We start from the raw sequence: 25,497 nt of genomic DNA on the forward strand, positions 1-25,497 counted from the left end.
ATGTCTGGATGCAACATCCATTCGTGTGGATCCATGATGTTTCTGCTTAGGCTGTCCGCCAGAATATTGTCCTTCCCTGGTACAAACTGGGACTGTAGCTCTATTTTCAATTGTAGGGAAATATCCCAGAGATTCATTGCCAGTCTGCAAAGAGGGTAGGAATGGGTACCTCCTTGCTTGTTTATGTACCACATAACTGTGGTATTGTCTGTCTTTATTAGTATATGGCCCTGATGCATGAACTTTTCGAAGGCCTTGATTGCATGCATCACTGCCAGAATTTCTTTTTGGTTGATATGCAGGTGCTTTTCTTTTTGTGTCCATTGTCCTTGAATGCATCTGCCCTCCATGTGCGCCCCCCATCCATGGTCTGAGGCGTCTGTTGTTATGGTTTGACTTGTATGAGGCTTGCTGAAAGGCAGACCTTTGTTTTTCTGGCTTGCTTGAGCCCACCACAGAAATTCCTTTTGAAGGCATGGAATGAGTGGGATCAATGTTTCCAGGCTGTGGCTGTGCTGAGACCATAGACTTTTTAGGTACCATTGTAGTTTCCTCATATGCAGCCTTGCACGTGGAATCAGAAGAATGCAAGATGCCATGAAACCCAGGGCCTGCAGGATTTTCCTTGCAGTCATCTGGGTGTGTGTTGCCAATCTTCTGAAGTATTCTGGTAATTGTTTTTGTTTATCTTTTGTCAGAAACGCCATCTGGGTGTTTGTGTCCAGTGTGGCACCCAGGAAAGGTATTTGTTGGGATGGTATGAGACTTGATTTCTGAATATTGACTGTGTATCCCAAGGCCTGCAGTAGGTGAATAACATAGTCCAAGTTTTTTAACAAGGCTTGTTGGCTGTCCGCTTGTATAAGGCAGTCGTCCAGATAAGGGTATATTTGTATCCCCTGAAGTCTGCAGTGCGCAATTACTGATGCCAGGCATTTCGTGAACACTCTGGGCACAGTAGATAAGCCAAAGGGCAATGCTGAGAATTGATAACGCTCTGAGCCTGCAAGAAATCTGAGGTATCTTCTGCAACTTTGTCTGATTGGGACATGCAGGTATGCCTCCTTGAGGTCCAGAGTTACCAGCCAAGACCCCTTGCCCAGCATGGGAAGGAGTTGCTGTAAAGTCAGCATTTTGAACTTTGGCACAATAAGGTAAGTATTCAGTGCGGACAAGTCCAGAATGGGTCTCCATTGGTTTTCTTTTCTTGGAACAAGGAACAGTCTTGAATAAAATCCTTGTCCTTGTTCTGCAGAAGGAACCTTTTCTATTGCTCTTATTTGAAGTAGGTTTGTTATTTGTTTGAGTGCCTCTGCCCTTTGATTTGGTGGCAGGTTTGGCCTGCCATGTCTTGTTGGCAGTGTATGAAAATGGAATCTGTATCCTTTGTCTATTATCTCCAGTATCCATTTGTCCTTTGTAATATTGTGCCAATTTTTTGAGAATAAAGATAACTTTCCGCCCAAAGGTGCTTCTAAAGGTGCTTCTAATTGAGCCCTGGATGGCGGAGTCAAAGTCAAGTCATTGAGATTGTCCTGGCGGAGCAGTGGAAGGTCCTGCCCCACCTCTCTGGTTTGGAGGCTGCCATTGACATCCTCTGTAGGAGCCTCGAGTTTGCCCTCTACCTCTGCCATGTCTGTTTTTGCCTCTTTGAAATTTGTCTGTGTCAGGAAAGGACCAATGTTTAGAAGGCCAATTCCTGCTGAATCTTGGAGGCTGTACCTGGAGGAAATCTTTGACTGTTTGCACTGATTTTGCCTTTCCCTCTATTTTCTTTAAAACCTCTTGTGCAGTAGCACCAAATAGCTTATGTTTCTCTAGTGGTGCGTCCTAAAGCTTAATTTTCACATAGTCTGGCAATGTTTGTTCCTTTAACCAAGCATGTCTGCGTATGACCGCACCTGTCATTGCTGCTCTACATGAAGCTTCCAATGCATCATATCCACACTGAAGGAAATGGCTGCTAACCTGCTTAGTATTATGAACCAATTCCTGTAACCCCTTTCTATCTAATGGTTCAGGGGAAGCCAGTTTCTTTTGCAAGTCATCCAACATGTATTCCTGACACTGAATCATATGAAATTGACAATTTAATGCTCGCATAGAAAGGGTGGAAGATGTATATACTTTCTTGCCCCACCTTTCTAAAGCCCTAGAATCTCTTTCCGAGGGGAGTGGGTTCTTAGCAGTAGTGGAGGAAACCCCTTTAGGCCCCTGAGAAATAGTTTCAGGGTCAGCAGTATGGCCCTTGTACAGAAACTGATGTGTGTCTGGGACCCTGTAGTATCTGTCTGGCTTGACAGGAGCAGGGGGAAGGGAGTCAGGGGAAACACTAGATTCTAAGTACACAGGGGGAAGGGAGTCAGGGGAAACACTAGATTCTAAGTACACATCATCTAAAACATTTAAAACTGGAGGAATAGCTAACGGTCTATGCTGAGGTAGCTTTAAAAATTCCCTTAACCTTTTCCTAGAATCTAAGTATTCTTGACCTTGCCATTTGAAGTGTTCCCTCATGGAATGAAGCGTTTCCCCAAAGGAAAACTCCTCAGGAGGAGAAGCAGAGGGAATAGATTCCTCCGCATCAGAATCCTCGTAGGCCGGGAAGGCCTCCTCCTGGTAGTCTGAATGTGCAGAATCACCTGAGGCCTCATCGGAGGACTGGGAGTCTACCTGCTCAACCCTAGGCCTCTTGTCAGAAGGTGGCTGAGAGCCTCTATCTGGATGAGGCTGTGAACCCCTAATCAAAGAAATAAGGTCCTCAGCTAAACTTAAAATTTGAGAACCAGAAGTGGATCCCAGAGAAACAGATCTTGGAGGGAGAGACTTAGCCTGTTTGGCAGCCTTAGCACGTGTGTAGGCCTTAATGGACATAGACACTGGAGGCCTGGCAGCCCCACGTGCTGGAGTAGTCTTATCCAATGAAATGGTGTCAGAAAAATCCTGGGCTACGGTCTCAGAGGGGCGCACAGAAACCGGCACCGAGCTGGCCTCCGGTACCGAAGTAACCGGTGGAGCGGTGTCGTCGGTCTGTAGCGGTTGCGAAACCGGTTCAGAAGAGACCGAGACACTCGCGGTAGGCCTAAGCGTGGTGTCGGACGAGACCGCGGGTGTCGGTCCTTATCCTTCCGTTTTTTTAGGTAAATGTGCTGTCGGAAGCTCCGACGGCATGATATAACAGAAATCTTCCCCAAAATAATCCTGTGCAAACTCAGACCGACACCTAAGAGTGCGTTTACTGAAAGAGGCACAAGCTGCACAGGCCGAGACGTTGTGTTCTGGGCCTAGGCAAGGTAAGCAGTAAGAGTGGAAATCCTTATGAGGTATTTGTTTCCCACAAGTTAAACAATTATTAACTTTTTCACTTTTATCTGACATCGGCTGAGGCAAGAAAAGGTCCCCAACGGGGTACTTAGTTTTTTTGAAGACTTCAGTAGCTGAAAACACAGGAGCTGGTCGACCGGCACTTGCGAACTGCTTCTGCTTTGGGCGCCACGTGGCAAGAAAGACTGAAGAAGATGGCGTCGGCTGACGTTTTTATACCCCAGGCGCTCTGATGTCGGGGAAAGGGCGACATCAGCTGACGCCGGACCCAGACTTTGGAATCCGGCCGACCGAAGGGCTGCCTGAGGCAGGACAACCCATATGTCAGGACTGCAGTTGCATCCTTGAAGGACATTTGCTGATACCTTTTTATATCTGAAATCACCACTGAACTGCATTATGCAGCTGACAGAGAAGATACACATTAAGAAATTCGCTAAACATTTCAAATAGCTTTAGTGATACACTGTTAGGAACTGCATATAGCCCTATATATCCACTTAAGTGCTCTTTTTTGCCATTCAGGTTTACAACAAACATATACAAATGACATTTTCTCAGATTACAATTCAACTAAATCCTATCATTACACACACCACCATATGAAATCAGAAAAAAATAACACTTTTTCCAGAAGAGGGTAAGTTTTCTGTAATTTTACACCTTTCAACAAAATAAGAATACATCAGATGTTCTGCTACAAATGAACACATATGACGAAAGTTTGTTTTCCCCAAGAATTAACTCATTGAACTTGCTAACACTGACCACCCATGTGTCTTGCCCTGAAAACAAACTATGTAAGGATATAACCTCTGCCTGACTATACTCGGTTTCTGTCTTGCCCCAAGGGCATCCCTCAGTAGTGTGCACAACTTCCCTTAAACACATTCAAAGGTCCAAAAAAAAAATAAAACTGAAGCAACTGCCTGCATACAAGAACACAGAGAATGGAACCCCGTACAAACCAGTAAAAGCCACTGCAAGTTCTACTTTTATCAACAGACTGTGAGCAGTTCCCTTAAACACATTTAAAGGTCAAACAACAACAAAAGAAGAAGAAGAAAAAAAACAGAAGCAGCTGCCTGCATACAAGAACTCTGAAAGCGGAACCCCATACAAACCAGTAAAAGCCACTGCAAGTTCTACTTTTATCAACAGTCTGTGAGCAGTGTAGGTCTATTATAATCTTCTCTTTGTGATGTTCCTACTGATTCTTCTGCTATGCACACGACTAGACCCCCCCCCGTTTTCCTCCCATTTACTGTTAACAAATATATACATTTTTCCAAAGCTTTGCATTTCTTTTATATTCTTACATTTTATTCATCTTGTATATCATATTTATTTTATATTCTTATATTTTATTCTCCCATTTACTGTAATAAATTTATAGTTTCCCAAAGCTTTACATTTATTTTATATTCTACTTCCCTGATGCTCTATTAAATCTACTTTTGAATTCACACAGATAAACAGACATCTTTAGGTACTGACCTGGGCTAGCTGACTGATTGTCTTTCTCTTCTCACAGCTTTCTCCAAGTCCTAGTACATAGCCTCCCCCACTTTCTTGTTCTCCTAACATAATTCCAGTGTAAGTTTCCGAGCCCTGTCAACCCTGTTTTCTCACAGCTTTCTCCAAGCCCTGGCTCTTAGGCCCCTCCTTCTCTCGGTCTCCTAACAATCTTATTGTAAGCTTCCCAGCCCTTTCAATCCTGTCTATTCCCTCCCTCTTCCTCTTGAGAGTTTACTTATTCCTCCCCTGAGCTGTGGTGCCATCTTTAAATACTAAAAACTTCTGCCTGACTATACTCCGTTTCTGTCTGTCCCATGGGCATCCCTCAGTACTGTGCACAAATGTAAGTACCATTTTTGCTTAAGGCTGTATTTGCATATTGAATCAACAAACCTGATGTATAAAGGCACCATCTTTTCACTTAGCTTTTCTGCCCCTGCTTCACAGGAATCCCCAGTAGTGTACTCGCTTATTCCATTCTTTTTTAATTAGTACTCTATTGAGTCATAATTTACTGCATGTCCCTTTCTAAAACCCCTGGCATAACTACATTATTGTCCTACTTCGCAGTGAACTGCAGCTCCTCATTGGTGCATAAATAATAAAAACAAACAGAAAGGTAACATTCAAACCAGAACGATACGCTGCCCTATTTCTGTAGTTGCTAACTTCTCACTGATAGAAACTTTTTGGCGAATGCTGCTCCTCCCAGAAGGAGTAACCCACTCCATTCGCCCTTCAGGCTCACTCCGCTCCACTACCCTGCCCCCAAATTCCACCCACCCCCACTAGCTGTGCTTCTATACATCCCCTTACTCCTCCCCACCCAACACCTCTCCAATCACAATACACCTAAGCCAAACCCCACTCACCTGTAGATCTACATCACCTCAAACATCCACCCCTCCTACAACGCTCTACATAACGTCTCTCCCTATAACCCCATTTGCCCTACTAATCTCTCTCTCTCTTCTCTTACCTATCTCGCACTTTTTCCCAACCCTTGTCATAACTCTCACACACACACCACTACATCTTACCATCAACCTCACTTCCCATTCTAGTAAAACAAAAGTAGCAAGCGGTGAAAAACAAAACCAAGTACAAAAACCCACCACAGTCACCAAACACAATAGATCCAGGTCCAGGAGTAACCAAATCCAATTTAATGTGTGACAAACACGAAGAACACACAATTGGAAAATACACAAGCACAGTAACGTAATCCTCTTAACGTTTTCGTCTTCAACTTTATCAGCAATAACTACCTTGTCAAAACACTAAGAATTTATACTTCCCCACCCTTATCCTAATTCAAATACACCAATCAGATAACTGTTTAAAATCAGTTGTAAAAACTTCTAGTTAAAAACATTTCACTTCATAAACACTCAATAAATGATTAAAAATGTTTTTGAGGGGACAGAATTTTTTGATGAGCTTATTGTTATTTTTGATAGATGTGGCTTTGACATCATGAAAGCCATTATTAGGAACAATTAAGTATTAATGGAGAAATTGCACCATGACACTGACAATATCAATAAAACCATACTGAGTGATATGATGTATACAGTTGAAACTGAGAGAGCTAAATACCACAATTTACTTAAAGAAGTGGAATGAAAGTGTAAAGAGGTTCAAGATAGAAAAATAGGGAAAATTAAAAGGGATTTAAACGAATACAAACAAAAAATACACTACCCAAAACATCAGGTAGGAACAGCTTTGGTAATTGGGCTAAAGAACAAATAGAAAAACATGGGTGGGCCAGTGAGGAAAACCCTGAACAGGGCTCAGATTTTGATCCCCCTCCCCCCGTAAGAAGATCCGAAAGGTTAATGAACCAAGACAGAGTTTTATATAATTCAAAAAACTTCAGGGGCAGAGGGTGGAAGCCCTTTGCGAGAAGGGATCAAGCTTGGTAACAATTGAAGGTATTACCAAAGACATGAACACCCGGACTTACAATGATTTTAGCATTTTCAATTATTCAAATGTGAAGGTTGACAAAACTTGGTTTGATTTGTTTTCGAAGGGATTTACTTTTATCCCTAGACAAAAAACAGATATTTTCAGACTTTTGGTAGACATCAAATTGTTTATAAGGAAGAAAAATCTTGAGCTATTTTTCAAGGGCAAAACACGGGACCTGGATATGGGTTGTTTGAAGCGTAGAAGTATTTTCAATCCACCCACAGACCCTCAACTCAGAAATTTTGAGTTGAAAATTGAAAATGAAATAAGAACCTGTGTAGTTAATAAACACACATATTCTAATTTAACCTCAGAGGAAATGAATACACTGAAAGACATAAGTAACAATCGAGGCCTGAGAGTTATGAAACCCGACAAGGGTGGGGATGTGGTAGTGATGGATTCAATTTTATATGAAGGAAAAATGATGAATCTGCTCAATGACACAGACAAATATTCAAGGGTCTCTTTAAATTAAATCAATATTGCCCACAGAAAGATACAAACAGCATTATATGATATGTTACTGGAAGGTTCTATTGATAGTGAGACACATAAATATCTTAATGTAGAAAGACCTAGAATACCTTGTATCTTTGGTATCCCCAAGGTGCACAAAGATAGAGTTGATCCACCATTAAGGCTTATTGTGTCAGCCGAAGGTTCTATGACTGCACCCCTAGCGAAATTTGTGGATCAAAAAATAAAAAATGTTTTGGAAGGTACAAACCACATTCTAAAGGATTCCTGGGATTTCTTAAGGAAATTGCAACCCTCAATTTTTTCTGAGAATCTTTCATTCGGTACCATGGATGTTATAGATTTATTTGGTTGTATTCCACATGAGGTGGGCCTGCAGTGTTTTGAGGAAATGTTAGTGGATAGCCACCAGTTCAAGCAACAGGATTTTAGGAACGTACTCACCCTTATGGAAATAATTTTAAAGAACAATTTCCTATTTTTTCAGGGCGAGTATTTTAAACAGGAAAAGGGTGTGGCCATGGGTGCCCACTGTGCCCCGAGTTACGCTAATACAATCATGGCGTACTGGGAGAATAAATTTTTATTACATTCTTCCTTTTGTAACCACTGGGCGCTTTACACCAGATTTCTCGACAATTTGTGTTTTCTTTGATATGGTGATAAGGATGATTTTTTTAAACTTTTTAATTATCTTAACACCCACTACAAGTTTTTTGCAGTTCACTCAACATTTCGACAATCATGAGTTGAGATATCTTGATGTCAATATAGGGAAGAGTGAAGGTGCATTTACATCACGTGCACATAGAAAGGACACCTTTTCTAACTCTTACCTACACTACACCAGTTGCCACCCTTTCCATCAAAAGAAAGGGGTAGTAAAAGGGCAACTTGTGCGTTTAAGCAGGACGACCTCAGACAACCAAACATTTATGGAAGAAGCCAATTATCTCAGGAGACTTTTTATGAATAGAGGTTATCCACAGGAACTATTTAATAATATTTTTGAAGAAGTAAAATCTAAAAGGGTTGATGTTTTTGCCCCTATAATGGGTAAGGCAATTACAGCCAAACCAGAAATGTTAGGTAAACGGGCTACCAATGTTTTTGGAACAGGTCATATTACCACTTTTGATGGACACTCTGAACTTTACAGAAAGATTTTCACGAAAGAGTGGAACAATTTTTCTGCAATATCTGATTTAGACTATATTTTCGAAAACCAATTAACCTTTACATACAGAAAAGGAAGGACCATCAAGAATATGTTAGAAAACGGATCTAATGCTGATTTCAGGAACAAGACCAGCAAACAAAATAAAGGGTTATTTAAGTGTGGCAGATGCAGTTATTGTGCACTTCTTACCAGCGGTGACCATTTTTACTTGCAAGCCAGGAGTAGAATGCTTTTTTTGAATACCTTTGCAAACTGTGATACTAAGGGTATAATTTACATTGCCATTTGCAAAAAATGTAATGCATTCTATATAGGGAAAAGTGAAAGAAAGCTCAAACAAAGAATTTACGAGCATATATATGATATCAGAGTTAACAATGAGAAAAATGCACTATGTAAACATGCTTTGAAATGTGGTACCTTGGGGTACCAGTTCTTTGTTTTGGAGGTAGTACCCACGAATCCCAGGGGGGGTATGTGGGAAACCCTTATAGAATACCGAGAATTATACTGGCAAGTGGTACTAGATGCAAGCAAAAATAATTGTCTCAATGACATGGTGTCTTTGGCACCAGTGTTAAAACTTAGAGCTGCTAAGCTTTAAATACAAACACACACAGAAAAAAAAATTTTCCACTTATCAATTGTTCTTTTCTTGGTTTTACCATGGTTAAGGGATACTACTTACGAGTATTTAAATATTATTCATTCAGGTATTTCAACTGATGGCTAAATTTATATTTTTAAAGGATTAAATTTTTAGCTCAACCACTAGATGGCATTAGACTCTGTACATACAGGAACCATCATTTAGATTCGTTTGATATCAATTCATTGAAAGTATGTAACATTTCATTCAATGTATGTAACATTTTCAAAAAAACCAAAAGATTTAACACATACACAGATTTCATTACAATTATTCCAGATTTTTAAATAAGTACAGTTTATTTTCAAGTTATTTAATCATTTATTGAGTGTTTATGAAGTGAAATGTTTTTAATTAGAAGTTTTTACAACTGATTTTAAACAGTTATCTAATTGGTGTATTTGAATTAGGATAAGGGTGGGGAAGTATAAATTCTTAGTGTTTTGACAAGGTAGTTATTGCTGATAAAGTTGAAGACGAAAACGTTAAGAGGATTACGTTACTGTGCTTGTGTATTTTCCAATTGTGTGTTCTTCGTGTTTGTCACACATTAAATTGGATTTGGTTACTCCTGGACCTGGATCTATTGTGCTCGGTGAGTGTGGTGGCTTTTTGTACTCACTTCCCATTCTACTCATCCATCTCACATGAACTCTTTACCTCTAACCCAATCTATTTTTTCAAACCAAAACTGCTCCCAAACCAACTCCCCCTGTACTCCCCTCTTAAATGCGGTACCAGAAAATTAACTCTTACACAACCCAAGCTACCCTTGCCCAACACACTGCCTCACTCTTCTACTCCACCACAACTCTCTCTCACTAGCCAGTGACATCCATCCCTAACATCAATCTCACCAAACCCTCCACTCAACCTACAAACTCAAAGTCCATTCACCTTACAACACAATGCACAAAGCCTAAAAAACAAAATCCCTTACCTCCATGCCTGGCTCTCCCATAACCACCCCGACATACCAAACAGGGTGTTGTATTCTATAATGGGTCTAATGAGGGATGAGTACAGTGGGACAATGACCTCCTTTTTTTCTGTATGAAAAGACCTTAGTGATGAGGTGTGCACAGAAGGATTTCTTGACTGTTGTGGTGATGTGGTTATTGAAGGTGAAACCACTGTCCACCTGTGTCCCTAAGTCTCTTATCACACTTTCGGTGTTTAGTGTGCTGCCACCTATGTGGTAATTCATGGGTACATGGCTTTTCCCAAAGGGGATAACTATACATTTCTTGGCATTGAGCTTGAGCCCATGGCTCTGGCACCAAGCATCTGTTTCTGTAAGGCCCTTTTGTAGAATATCTACATTATTTGGGGATTCCGTAATGGCTCCCAGTTTACAGTCATCTGCGAACTTTGTTAGCCAGAGTCCCTTAGTGTTGGCCTGTACTTCAAAGTAGTAGATGTCAAACAAGAGCGGTCCCAGGACTGAACCCTGAGGTACTCCACTCATCACTTGTCTGGAGTTGGCTACTTTTACAGTGTGGGTTCTGTCAATAAGCCAGTTGGCCACCCATCAAGTGATGTAGGGATTAATGCCCAGCTTAGTAAGTTTATCTAGGATTCCAGAGTGGGGGATGGTGTCGAAGGCCTTGGCGAGGTCCAGATGGGCTGATTCGAAGACGTCAATCAGGTTCAGGAGACAAGCTCAGCCCTTCACGAACTCAAACTGCGTGGGGCCAGTGTTTGAAGTTTGAAAATGTCTTTGTTTATAAGTTCCATGAGAATACGTTCCATGGCCTTGCAGATCAGGCTCGTCAGACTGATGGGGCAGTAGTTCCCTGGATCTAAGGTGGATCCCCCCTTATGGAGTGGGATAACTGTAGCTATGCACCACTCAGTGGGTACAAAGCCTGAGGTGAGGCTATGATTAAAAAAAAAAAAAACTGAACAGGTAGAAAAACGCACACTTTATTCAGTAACAAGCAAAGCTTTCGGGAATGTCCCTTCTTCAGTGTTCAACACTGAAGAAGGGACATTCCCGAAAGCTTTGCTTGTTACTGAATAAAGTGAGCATTTTTCTACCTGTTCGGTTTTGTTTTTTGTTGTTCAGAAGTATAAGGATCGGTGGAAACTAACTAAACTTGAACTTTCTTTTATTTGTGAGGCTATGATTAAACATGACACTTAGGTTAGGTGCCAGTTCATTTTGTAGTTCATGTAGTACACAGCCTGGGGTATCGTCTGGTCCCATGGATACTGTATTCTTAGCATTGGAGAGTGTGTTTTTCACCTGTGTGGCCGTTATTACCAGAATTTGGCAATCATTCGGTATTAAGATGGGCCCTTTAGGGGGTGAGAGGGGGGTGAAGTTTGGACTGAATCAATCTGCCAGGATATTGGCAATATCCTTGGGATCAGTATATTTAATGTCATTCGGTTGTAGCTAAGAGCAGATCTGTGCATTGCCATTTAGATTCCTGACATAGCTATAGAATGCTTTGTGGTTCTCTTTAGAAGCTTTGGCAATTTTATTTTCGCAACTAGCTTTGGGAGATTTTATTAGGGATCTCAGCTTCTTATTGAGGTTGGTAAGGGAGTTTTTTGCATCCTGGGATTTTCCTCTTTTCTACAACAGTTTCTTCCTTTTGTTGTAAAGTTTGTTTATGGCAAAGGACCACCAGATTGGCTTCCTGTTTTTGGGGGAGAGCATCTTGGTTCTAATGGGGATGGCACGATTCATGCTCGAGTGGATGTGCTCATACAGTGCCTTAGTGTAGGAATCAACAGTGGAACTTTCAGTTCCCGTCTGGATAGGTGTCATGAAGTTTGTCACTTCTGACTTGAGTAGCATCAAGTTAGCTTTGGAGAAGTTTTTTACGGAGGTTTCCTTACTGGGGGGTGGGGGTGGGACGTGGATGTCAAGGGTGATTAGCTTATGGTCAGACCTGACCAAAGAGGGGGTGACCATAGGTGTGGAGCATCAATTTCCCATGTTGGCAATGACCAGGTTTAGGATATTGGAGCCCCTGTTGGGACTAAGGATTAGTTGATCCAGGGCGTTGGAATTTATGAATTCCAAGAACCGTTGGGCAAAGGTATTGGTACATGAGTAGTTTTCCCAGTTAATGGCAGGGTAGTTGAAATCACCCAGTTAATTAGGGTGTTTGGTTGTATCTTAATAGTTTCCAGTATGTTTAGAAAGGTGTAGTGAGAATCTTGGGGCATGGTGGGGGGATCTGTAGCAAGCTAAAATTTGGATTGCAGTCTTACCTAGTGTTAGCTGCACCTGGAGAATTTCAGACGCATTGTGTTGGGCAACTAGCCTGATGTTGTGAATATGGACACTCCTACACCTTTAGTGTTTCGGTCCTGGTTTGGTGGCCGAAAAGTGTGGTAAGAGTTGTAGCCTGGTATTGCAGGGGTGCCCTCTGGAGGCTTGAACCAGGTCTCAGTTACTGCACAGATATCAATGTTCTTCATTTTAAAGAGTGCCTTGAGAGAGTGCATTTTGAGATTTAGACTTCTAGCATTGAGTACCATTACCTTCAGATTTTGCATGCTTGTACCTGTTACGGTGCTGGTTTTGTCATTTAAACTTTTCCGAAAAAAGGCACTATATGGGTGACAAGCGCCTTAGCCAGTAACCTGAATCCCAGGGGCGACAGGTGCAGACCATCTCTGGCAAAGCATCGTGGTCTGTCGATCATGTCGTCCCAGGCAGAAAGATATTGGATCCCCTCTGAATGATACCAGAAGCTTAGCCAAATGCTGAAGTCAGACATTTTGTCCTTATACTGTGGTATCATTCTTGGAAAAGGCAGGATGCTACTCAGAGCTAGGGTCAAACCTGCCTGGGCCACATGATCCCAGAGCTCTTCCATTTCTCTTTTCATGTAGTCCAGGGAGGTACGTCTCAAGTCATTCACTCCAACATGGACAACAACAGAATCATATTTGTACTTGTTGTGGAGTGAATTGAGTGCATGCATTATGTGGTTGATCCTGGCACCCGACAGGCAGCTGACTGTAATTTTTTCCTTGTTCATCCTGGTGAGTGGGACATCAGTGTGCCTGACTATAGAGTCACCTAATACTAAAGTATTGGGTACGTTGTCTTGCCTTAGGGGCTGTTGTTGGGTGGCATACTGGTGTTGTGAGCTATGTGATACTTTGGTTGTGATTGGTGTTTGTACGCATTTCAGCTTCGGAGGTCCTTCTTGCTTGGGCAGGTTAATGTTAAGGGCCACCACATATGTGAGTTTAGTGTTGCTATGTGTGGGTGTTGGTAGTGTGGGTTTAGAAGGGCTATGTGTTGCATGAGGTGTAGTGACGGTGTTAACCCTCTCCTCTTGACTGTCTAGCACAGTTGTGTCCAACCCGCGGCCCGCGGGCCGCATGCGGCCCTCAGAGCTCTTCCATGCGGCCCGGAACCCGTTAAGTACCCGTTAAGAATGGTTAAGTAGTAATTAAACTTTTTTTCCGTGTGTTTTCACGTCCGCGTTCTTTAGCTTTTGTGCGCATGCGCCACAGTACTTGTTTCCCTTTTTTTCATGCCAGCGACTTTCAGCTGGTCTGCGCATGCGCCAAAGCACCGTCCGGCCGTTTTTTGCGTCGCTAGATACATTCGTGATAAACAGCTTGAAGGAAGAGGATTGTGATTGCGGCGAAGGGGGATTATTATATTTATTAATTTAATTAATACATACACTGACTACACATCTCCTGCAGGAACAGGTAAGTCGTTAGAGTAGACCTTATTTTGTTAATAGCAGATTAATGGAAAAGCTCCTAAAATAGGTTCAGTTTAATTCTAGTTCAGTAAAAACCAGGTCAAATGAAAGTAACTCAAGTGCTGAAGCTAGTTTTAGGAAATTAATGTCATTAATTAAAAAGAGATGCACTATTAATATCATTATGTATTGTATGTGTATGTAAAACAGATGTTAGATTTGCTCTAATTCTAATAGGAATTTAAATTTGTGCATGTCTGAAAAGTTACATGCCTTTTAGTTCACTGGGCTGATCAAATTCTATTGTCACTAAAGTTTGCTAAACTAATGAATTTATGTAGTCTTATTTGTGTGTGTGTGTGTGTGTGTGTGGGTGTGTGTGTGTGTGTGGTTTGATGGGAAAGGGTACCTGTTGAATAGTCATTATTCTCACAGCAAATGATAGTTCCTCCTCTATCCTGTAAAAGTGACTTTGAAAAACTTATTTACCATATCATACCCATTTAAGCAATATTGTACCACATTGCTTGTAGTCAGGGATTTTTTTAGCTGCAGCAATATATATATATATATATATATATATATATATATATATATATATATTTGAAAGAATTAAAGCAATCTGTAAGCTGACATGTTTAAGTCTTGTATAAACACAGTACTGTACATCCACTGAAAGTGCAGTTTTCAGCTAATACAGTACAACTGTTATAATTTTTAAATATTTTAAAACTCCAGTATCCACTGATGCAAAATGGCTGGTGCATTACAAAGTTTGCAAAACTGGATTACTGGTAGACAGATAAGGCAGTGCATGGATCCTGCACTGCAGCTGCCCACTCTGAGTGTAAATGTAGCCCTGTGCACTACCACTGCTGGGCGTTGTGTGTGTGTGCGTGTGCACACACATACACACACACACAAACACACAAAATGGACTTCACCGCGTGCCAAGATTGATTCCAATTAAGTCTCGTGCCGAGAGTGCAAAATGTTGTACAGCTGAAAACATTTAGGACCCACATGGTGCTGCACAGTGGCAACGCAAGGAAAAGCATATCCTATCTAATCAGAACTGAGGAAAGCGAACTGTTATTAAATATAACTGGGGGGATGTAATGACAGAATGCTCATCAGAAGCTTAAAGTCTGGCACTATCCACTTGCACTGCTGTGTGTTACTCCACTAAGCAACATTTGAGACTTGAGTTATGCAAGTTAATGAATGGCAGCTGGCAATAGGTGCTGAATATGTTGTTGTGTCTTTTTAGGGCGGCTTATCCCGGTTAGGGGTCGCCACAGCGGAACTCCGGTCCGCTAATATAACAATTTAAAAATGTTCATTCTTGCTGAATTTGTAGTTCTGATGGCTGCTAACTGTTAGCTATGGCAGCCAATTAGTTTTCAAGTAGTCTACAGGGGGAATCACTCTGCTAGCTGTTTTCAGAGGCACATATGCATGCCATTATGAAAAGGAGGAATATGTTGTACTTGTATCATTTTATTACTGCATATTTAACAACACTGGAGCTTAGTGGTTCTTAGGAGCAACATTTTATTCCTCCTAAAATTCATTTTATGAGACTTCTGTAAAATAAATACACATTTAGTATATTTTTGGTGTTTTTTTTTTTTTTACAAATAAGCTTTGATGTAGTTACAGATGTTAGATTTAACTGTTTTTTTTAATAATTAGAATGAGATATTGAATTTTAGGGTAAATATTATGCATTTATTAATTTATTGATTGAATACAGCCAGGGGCCAGCCTCCGCTTAGCTTTTTTTTTGATTAGCCCATACCCTGGCATATGGGCCAATCAAAAACAACTAAATACGGAGCTACTTCTCTGCTTCTGTATGAAAGACCTTTTTTTTTTTTTTGCTCTTCAGTATATGCGAGACCTTTTTTTTTTTGGTCCTCACTTGCCGTCGGCTCCCAGACCATTTCTGTTGACTCAATGCGGCCCTTACAACTGAAAAGGTTGGACACCCCTGGTCTAGCACAATCTTGGGGGAAGACAGTTTTGCTTCCAGTTTGGCTATGTAAGTGCATCTCTCGCAGTTTGTAGTGTTGGGTGATAGGAGGAGAAGGTTGTCTGTGTACATGAGGCAATTGCTGCATTGCCCCAGTATGCCCAGATTCACCAGGTGGACAGGAGACATCACCGGAAGCTGACCCTTGGACATGCCTGGTTTGGTGCTTTTTTTTGTAAAGTACAAGAGCTGTTTTTCCTTACCTTAGCAAGGTACTTTGCAATTATAGGCTGTAGTGCCTATGATTAATTTCCCGCGGTGGTGGTGCTGCTGTAGCATTGTCGCTTCACAGTAAGACGCTGTCCGGTTCGATTCTCAGCTAGAGCGTCTTCTGCGTGAAGACGTGCATGAATGGGCGTACCTTCATTGAAGGTTGTGCATCAGGCCTGGCAAGCCGGTACGTTAAAATCAAATGCCAATCATTAGCGGACCGGAGTTCCGCTGTGGCAACCCCTAACCGAGAATAGCCGAAAGACACAATCACAAAAATAAAATAAAATAATTGATTCTGTTTCTCAAAAAAAAATGTGGAGAAAGGAGCTGCAGCATGCAAAATATGGAAAAACTGTTCCTCATGGGGTCAATGGCTCTTTAAGATGCCAGCTTCTTCTTGAACAGCTTACCAAATTCGCACTTAAGTACCCAATAGCAGTGCTAGAATAAGAAATGTTATTTACCACTGCAGTTCTGAACGTTATTATAAACTTGCCAATAATCAATACTGACTGAATCCTTGTAGCACACGTGTGTGTGTGTGTGTGTGTGTGTGTGTGTATATATATATATATATATATATATATATATATATATATATATATATATATATATATACACACACACACACATATATATATATATATATATATATATATATATATATATATATATATATATGTGTGTGTGTATAAAAGTCAGTAAGCAATGGGTAGTCTTACTCCAAAAAGACATATGATGAAACCCCCCCAAAAAAGGCAGAATTACTACAATGCAACATACTTATTAGACCTTCTACATAAAATGCCACAGTCCACCGTCACTGAAAATGTTAAGTGCGTGTGTGTGTGGGGGTGGGGGTGCCATTTCCCCCCTTTATACATACTATTCCATTTTCACACAACTGTAAAAAGCAATCAGGCTTCCGCAAAATTGTTCTTGTTCTCTATTTGATGCATTCCACTACAGAAACACAAGAGTCAAACTTCACCAGATTCAAATCCATTAAAAAGAAAAACACAAAACCCCAAGACCAATTCTCTCTAAACACAGGTTTAAGAAAAACACACACTCATCAAAAGACAAACATCTGCACAGCATAATACTAAAAGCAGCAATCACAGTTATGTTCATCATGTGTGGTTCCAAGATTGTACATGTGGCATACATGAATAAGAAGAATCCACATGCTGCCCACTATACCTATCAAATGTTCTCGATTCTGCAGTGTGTCTCTGATTTTGCCAAATACTTTTAGCCTGTCTCATATAGTTTTTTCCTGGCAAATCAGAGAGAATTACAATCAAATCAATAAAGTCAGACAGACTTTCATACAGATTCTGAAAATGTATTTTAATACAAGTCTTGCTATTCTATTAACTTAAGTGAATTAGTGTTTTGTTTTTTTAACTGTTACTGGTTTGGGGCCTTTGTTCACCCACCACTCATTATTTATGGTTTTGTCAAGAATTCTAAAGCAAAGTTAAAAGGCACATATCCTCAAAGCACAATGAATGTAGCTTGCTAATAAATACAACAAAACATCTGCAGTACGTAAACAACTTCTACAGATTCTAAATGTAAACATTCCTTACAAACAACTTTCTTTGTTTCACCGAAAACAGGCAAGATAAAAAGAAATGTTGAACTCTTATCAACCCACTTGATATTTTAAAAGTTTAATTTTACCTCTCCATTTTATTAGCAAAAAACAACAATCAAATGAAAAACTCACCACTTGACGGATTTCCTAAGGTAGTAGTCTTACTGTTCCCAACTTGAACTCCTTTTTGACACACTTGTTTTGCCTTAAAAAAACAAAATTATCATCAGTTATTACATGCCCAATACAGGGCAACACAAACTGTGTGGCAACAAAACATTTTAGAAATTACACACCTTTATTTCTGGGAGTGATGCTAACAAACCCATGAATAATCAGCATAATGAAGCCTATCTGTTCCATTTGCAACCTGGATTAAACTAATAACCCAGTCTTAGATCAATTGCCAATAGCTGTAAATTGCAATGAACAACTGTAGGTCAAATTATTAAAACTGGAGATGAGGTAAGGGCTCTACTGCACCCCAGCCCTTAACAGGAGACCATGGGCTTCTGATACTGAAATAGAAAAGAAATCAGAGACTCACTTGAATAACCACAAAGGTGAACACACCTTCAAGTTCTCTGCCAAAGCCAGACATTGCATTTGAGAATGCATCAAAACATCTCCAATGTCATTCTTAGTGATGAACGCAGACTACCACAGAAAGCAGTGCGCACTCAGCCACTCTGGCTGGTTACTCCACTAGAAAAGGCATCATGACAGTTCTCCTATGAAGCTACAGGGTCAAACCCTGCATGGGGTCAAGGAAGACAGATGGAGGGAAGCCAAAGAAATAAGCCTTGAAAGAGAACTGGCAGCCACACTTAACTTAGGTCCATCAGGAAATGGGCCAAAGGAAAAAATATTTTAATTTCCAAAAAAAAAAAAATCTTCATTTCTACTACTCTAATGTGCAACTGTTTATACAACTTTTGATCTGCCTGTTGTACTCAACAAAGCTGTCAACAACACTTTTCTAACAAATATGCATTATAGTCTTTGTAAAGACAATCTCCATGGTAACAACTTACCTCGCTACACCATATTCTATTAGTATTTTTTGGAAAGACAACAAAGAAATCAGTCAGTATAACTTCAAAAGACAGCATCATTTGGAGTGCTTCTTAAGAAACAAATGGTGTGTCCCTACTTCATGCATACATTCAAACCAACTGGAGATACTAGAATGGTTCAGAGCTTGAATGGTTTTGTCTGGACAGTTTCATACTTAATAGTTGTACCACAGGCTTACAGACCTACAGAGATTATTATGTTCTATTAAATTCCATCTAAATGATCAAAGACTGACATTCATAGGGTTTAACGTGCAATGACCAAAGACAGTTCCCTTTCTGTGCGGTACAATGGTGCCATCTTTGGATTTAATTATATTTTTGGTGAACCATGCAGCACTGTGGTAGTAACAAGGCTTCTATCAGGTCTTTCCTATTCAAGTAAACCACTAGCTCTGAAGACTCTAAGACATGCAGCTTCTAACATAAATACTATAAAAAAGACCATTCAACTTTCTTGTGGCTTGTACCCAACCCCCTTCCACAGGATACTAAGGATCTTTTCAGATGAAGCTGGCAAAGCTACTCCTGAGACAGAGAGAAAGACTGAAGATAACTGAGGTGAGATAAAAAAAGGTTATGTACTCACCGTAACATTCCACGTTTGTTGTCCATCTCACCCTTTCTTGCTGGTTGGGTTCAGAACCAATCATTGGTTCTGACTTGGCATTTTCTAAAGCTCGAGAGCTTCCACTACTTCAAGGCTATACCCTATCCCATCATGTCTAGAGAAGATCAACCAGACCTTGTTTGCAACTACTATGCTGAATAGAAATCATAAACATATATTCAAGGTATATTTACAGACATATGCCACGCAAGACAAAGAAGGGAACCAGAGAACGTACAGTTGTGTATCTACCATAAATGTAGATGTTAGAGTGTATTCACTGTTGCAGTCATTACTCTTGGGTTATCCTGCTGGCAGGCTACCCGCAGTCGGAATGAATTCCAAAGTCCTGGTCCGGCGTCGGTTGCTGTCACCTCTTCCTTGACGTCAGTGTGCCAGGGGTATAAAAGATGCAGCCAACGCCATTTTCTTCAGTTTTTCTTGCCCCAGATGTCAGGTGCCCCCAAAGGGGTAGGCTAAATATATTATGCCAATAAACATACATGCAGTAAAGAAACACTTCCTTCATCTACAAGCAAATACACCACATAGGTTGTATAGAATACAGAAGTACAGATAAACCTCAGCAAAAGAAATGGGGACGGTGGGAGAGTAACCTGGACTGCAACAGTGAATACACTCGAACATCTACATTTATGGTAGGTACACAACTGTACTATGTTCATCGTGTTTCACTGTTGCAGTCATCACTCTTGGGTTGAATCCCAAAAGCTGAGGATGGGTGGCTGGGCTAAATAGGATTAGGAGAAGCTAAGAGGCCCTGCAGGACTGCAGTGGCAAAGCCTGCTCTGGATTTAGAGTAGAGAGGTAAGTGGCAGTGCTTTGTAAAAGTGTGCACTGAACTCCAAGTTGCAGCCTCTAAGATGTCTTTGGTTGGTACTCTTCTGAGGAAGGCTGCTGAAGTGGCTGCTGCCCTGGTAGAATGAGACCCAATGTCATGTTGAGAATAGCAGAAACGGATGCAATGGCCTATCCATTTAGAAATAGTCTGTTTTGAGATGGCCTTTCCTGGTGATCCTGCAGCATATGACACTAAAAGTTGCTCAGTCTTTCTGAAAGCTTTAGTTCTGTCCAAGTAGAAGCATAGCTGCCTGTGTATATCCAAAGAATGCAACATTTTCTCACCCTTGTTCTGTGCGTTTTGATAAAAGGTAGGCAAGTGAATGGTTTGGTTGAGGGCCACACTGGACACCACCTTAGGCATAAATGTTGGGTTTGTCCTCAGAGAAACCCTGTCTGGATGAAAAATGATAAAAGGTTCCACAGCCATGAGTGCTTGTAACTCCGACACTCATCTTGCAGAGGTTATTGCTAGCAGTAGAGCTGTTTTCCAGGATAATCATTTTATATCAGCTGTTGAGGCTGGCTCAAAAGGAGGCAGTGTGAGTTTTTCCAAGACATAATTGAGGTCCCATGCCGGATTTGGTGCTCTCCTTGGAGGCCTGATGTTTTTGGCCCCTCTGAGGTACTGCCTTATTAAAGGATGAGAAAAGATAGGTGGTTCCGTTTTGTAATGGGCTGGAATGGCACAGGGATGAATCTTAATTGATGAAAAGGAAAGGCCTTTGTTCAGCATCTCAGTTAGGTATTGTAAAATCTGAGGGATATTTGATACATACGTGTCAATGCCTTGTTCCTAGTTCCAAGCACAGAATCTCTTCCATTTTTCTGCATAAGATTTTCTGGTACTGGGCCTCCTGGCCTCCACGATAACATCCATTAACAGTTTTTGAAAAAGGAGTGTTCTGAATGGCTATATTATCCACCATGCTGCCAGATTTAAGGTCCTGAGTTGGCTGTGCAAGATATGATTGTTTTGTTGGGTCAGCAAGTGAGAAGTATGAGGCAATATCCATGCTGGACCTTGAGACAAGCTCTTCAGGATTGGGTACCAGTGCTGGCGTGGCCAGTCTGGTGCAATCATTATCAATTTCGGCTTCTCTTGTCTGACCTTTAGGAGTACCCTGGGAACGAGAGGCAGTGGAGGGAATGCATATACTGTTAGATTTTTCCAGCTGAAGGACAGGGCGTCCACTCTCCATGCTTGTTTGTGATAAATCCGTGTGCAAAATCTCTGTAATTGGCAGTTGTGAGGGGAGGCAAATAGATCTATGTCTGGGCATCCCCATCTCCTTGTTATCATGCTGAAGACTTGTAGATCCAGTTTCCACTCATGGGGATCCATGAGGTTTCTGCTTAGGTCATCTGCCAGAGTATTTGTTTTTCCTGGCAGGAATTGTGCTTGCAGATGAACTTGATAAGCCAATGCTGTGTCCCATAAGGTCATTGCTGGTCTGCAGAGGAGGTAGGAATGTGTACCTCCCTGCTTGTTTATGTACCACATGACAGTAGTATTGTCTGTCTTTATCAGTAGATGTCCTGGATGGAGTAGATCCTTGAAAGCTGTCAGGGCATTCTGAACAGCTAGCATCTCTTTTTGATTGATGTGAAGATGCATCTGGCTTGCAGGCCATGTGCCCTGAATACATTTTCCTGCCATATGGGCCCCCCAGGCATAATCTGATGCATCTGTTGTCAGTGTCTGGCTGGCTGGGGGCAAAGTGAATGGCAGACCCTTGTTGTGGTGACAGGCCTGTGCCCACCATCAAAAGTCCTGTTGCAGGCAAGGAATGAGGGTAATTACGATCTCCAGGTTGTGGCAATGCAGAGTCCAAACACTTTTTAGATACCATTGTAGTTTCCTCATATGCAGTCTGGCATATGGAATTAGTAGAATGCAGGATGCCATGAAACCCAAGGCCTGCAGGATTTTCCTTGCAGATAACTGGGTCTTTGTTGCCAACTTTCTGAAGTAAGAAGTCAGTTGTTTTTGTTTGTCTGGCATGAGATAAGCCATCTGGGCAGTTGTATTTAAGCTTGCACCCAGGAATATTATCTCTTGAGAGGGTACTAGTTTTGATTTCTTTTCGTTTGCTGCGTTCCATAGGCAAATTAGTAATGTTTTTACAAACGTCAGATGCTTTAGAAGAATGTCTTTGTTCTCTGCTTGAATAAGGCAGTCGTCCAAGTAGGGATATATTTGAATTCCTCTTTGTCTGATTATTGGTGCCAGGCATTTTGTGAAGACCCTGGGAGCAGTAGATAAGCCAAAGGGCAGTGCAGAGAATTGGTAGTGCATTGAGCCAGCTATGAATCTGAGGTATCTTCTGCAAGATTGTCTGATTGGGACATGCAGGTATGCCTCTTTTAGGTCCAAAGTTACGAGCCAAGCCTTCTTGCCCAGCATGGGCAGTAGCTGCTGTAGAGTCAACATCTTGAATTTTGGAACCTCCAGAAACGTGTTTAGTATAGACAGGACCCAGAATTGGTCTCCAAGCTTTGTCCTTTCTGGGCACTAAGAAAGGTCTGGAGTAAAATCCTTGCCCTGCTCTTGTTGTGGTACTTGCTGAATGGCCCTCATGTCCATGAGGGCTGTAATTTGCTTTTGTGCCTCTGCCCACTGACTGTGTGGCAGGTCTGGCATACCTTTTGCCCTTGGTAGGGTGTGAAAATGGAACCTGTAACCTTGGGACACTATGTTAAAGACCCATTTGTCTTGGGTAACCATTTGCCAATTTGATGAAAAAAGTGCTAGTTTTCTCCCTAAGGGGGCTGCCAAAAGAAAAGTGCTTGGATCTGGCAGAGGAAAGTCATTGGGACTATTTCCTGTAAGGTTGTGATTTGTCTTCTCCGCTTTTGGAGGTAGGAGCATCCCATTGTTTAGGCCTGTATGAGCCTTGGGGCTGAGATCTGCCTCTAGGATGTCTGTATCTGCCTCTTTGTGGTCTGTCTGACACTGGAAAGGACCAATTTTTAGAAGGCCAGTTCCTGCTAAATCTGGGTGGCTGTACCTGTAAGAAATCCTTAACTGTCTGCATGGATTTGGCTTTATCCTCCATTTTCTTCAACACCTCTTCTGCTTTAGCACCAAACAAAGTATCATGCTGTAATGGGGCATCTAATAATTTTGCTTTAACATGATCGGGCAGATTCTGTTCCTTTAACCAAGCATGCCTTCTAATAACAGAACCTGTAACAGCGGCCCAGCAAGAGGCCTCCAGTGAATTATAACCACATTGCAAAGTATGCTTTCCCACTTGTTCAGCTGCATGCAATAAATCCTGCATTTCCTTGTTCTCTGAACATTCAGAATTTGTCAGCATTTTCTGTTTAAGCAGTGACATTAAGTATTGCTGATATTTAAGCATATGAAACTGACAATTTAAAGCCCTTACAGCCAAGGTAGCATAAGTGTAAACTTTTTCCCCCCATCTGTCCAGTGCTCTAGAATCCCTATCAGAGGGGACAGAGTTTTTTGCAGTAGAAGCTTTGACCCCTTTGGGACCCTGAGATATAGTTTCTGGGTCAGCAGCGGGGAGTTTATATAGGAATTTATGAGAATCCGGGACCCTGTAGTATCTATCTGGCTTAGCAGGTGCAGGGGGTAAAGAGTCAGGGGACAGGCCGGACTCTGAAAATACAGCATCTACAATGTCTAGAACAGGTGGAATAGCAAGGGGTCTGTGCTGAGGAAGTAGCAGAAAGTCTCTGAGCCTTTTCTTAGATTCAGAGTAATCTTGTCTCTCTCAGTGGAAATGCTCCCTCATGGTATGCAGGGTTTTCCCAAAAGAATAATCCTCAGGAGGAGAGGCTGAAGGAATGGATTCTTCAGCATCAGAGTCCTCATAGGGAGGAAAAGAATAATCCTGTTCAGAAGAGGAATCAGAGGAAATAGAAACCTGATCAGAAGAATCATATTCTGTGTCTTGCCTAGGCCTATTATCAGGAGGGGGGATGGGAACCCCTGATCAAAGTAATTAGGTCTTCGGCCATTTTAAGCATCTGTTTTTTAGGCATGGTAGTTTGAGTAGGAGAATGCTGTACTTGTTTCTTTGTCTTTAGAGCTGCTTTAGTCTTTGTCTTTGAAGATGAAGATGGTTTAACATATAACTGTGTAGGTCTGAAGACACCCTCAGAAGCCGATGCCTGCTCAGCGGCTCCATACCCATCTGAGGGAATGATTTCCGAGTGTCCAATACCTTGAGTATCCAGAGGCCCAGTAGGCTCCATGTGGGAGTGGGAAGTGGCCTGTGGCTCTGAGGTAGCGGGTGCCAGGGGCTGCGAAAGCGCCTCACTGACAACCGGCGACTGGCCTAACGGAGGCCTCGTTGTCGGTTTTGGACCTCGGATGCCTATCCTTTTCCTTGTCCTTGCGTTTTTTGTAAACTTCGGTCGTCAGCAGTTCTGATGGCATTATATAATTAAATCTTCGGCCAAAGTAATGAAATGCAAAATCGAACCGACGATTAATAGTGTGTTGGTTAAATCTAGCACAAAACCGACAGCTATCAACGTTGTGATCAGGGCCTAGGCAAGGAATACAGTAAGAGTGAAAATCCTTATGAGGTATTTGCTTCCCACAAGAAATACAATTGTTAACTTTCTGACATCGGTCTGGAGCAAGAAAAACGTTTCCCCAACGGGGTACTTGGCTTTAATGCAGACTTCGGTTCTGAAATTCGGATTTGAAAATCTCAGGAGTCGGCCGACCAGCACTTGCGAACTGCCTTAGCTTCGGGCACCGCGTGGCAAGACAGACTGAAGAAAATGGCGTCGGCTGCATCTTTTATACCCTGGCGCACTGACATCAGGGAAGAGGCGACAGCAACCAACGCCGGACCAGGACTTTGGAATTCAGGCCGACTGCGGGTAGCCTGCCAGCAGGATAACCCAAGAGTAATGACTGCAACAGTGAAACACGATGAACATCATGAATTTCACATCCAATAAGTCACTCTCGATCTTCCAGGAGTGAAGGATGGTTGATGGAGGATGGGACGCAAGAATGAAGGCGAGATGGTCAACAAGCATGGAATGTTATTGTGAGTACATAACTTTTTTATGTTATGTTGTCCTATCTCGCTTTCATTCTTGCTGGTTGGGACAGCGTCCATAGCACCTTCTTTCTTGGATGGCTCAAGGGAACAAACTCTAACAGTGGATCCAAAGGAAGCCCTGTTCTGGGAGGCCACGTCTATTTTGTAATGAGTGATAAAGGTATGAGGTTTAACCCATGTCGCTGCAGCGCAAATTGAATCCATAGGTAACCTAGCCTGAAAAGCA

At 41.7% G+C, this 25,497-nt stretch overlaps 1 protein-coding gene across 1 annotated transcript in view; it reads right to left on the reverse strand.

Moving 5' to 3' along the window:
• TASOR2 (transcription activation suppressor family member 2) overlaps positions 1–25,497 on the reverse strand; it is a 2,454,942-nt gene that overhangs the window by 2,202,270 nt on the left and 227,175 nt on the right. The window contains exon 4 of the mRNA XM_044088824.1: positions 17,800–17,872. Within this exon, the coding sequence (XP_043944759.1) occupies positions 17,800–17,872 (73 nt within the window). The remainder of the gene's footprint in view (positions 1–17,799; positions 17,873–25,497) is intronic.

The sequence above is a fragment of the Protopterus annectens genome, chromosome 11.part0 (assembly GCF_019279795.1).
Source record: "Protopterus annectens isolate FY-2018-M chromosome 11.part0, PAN1.0, whole genome shotgun sequence".
Classification (NCBI taxonomy): domain Eukaryota; kingdom Metazoa; phylum Chordata; order Ceratodontiformes; family Protopteridae; genus Protopterus; species Protopterus annectens.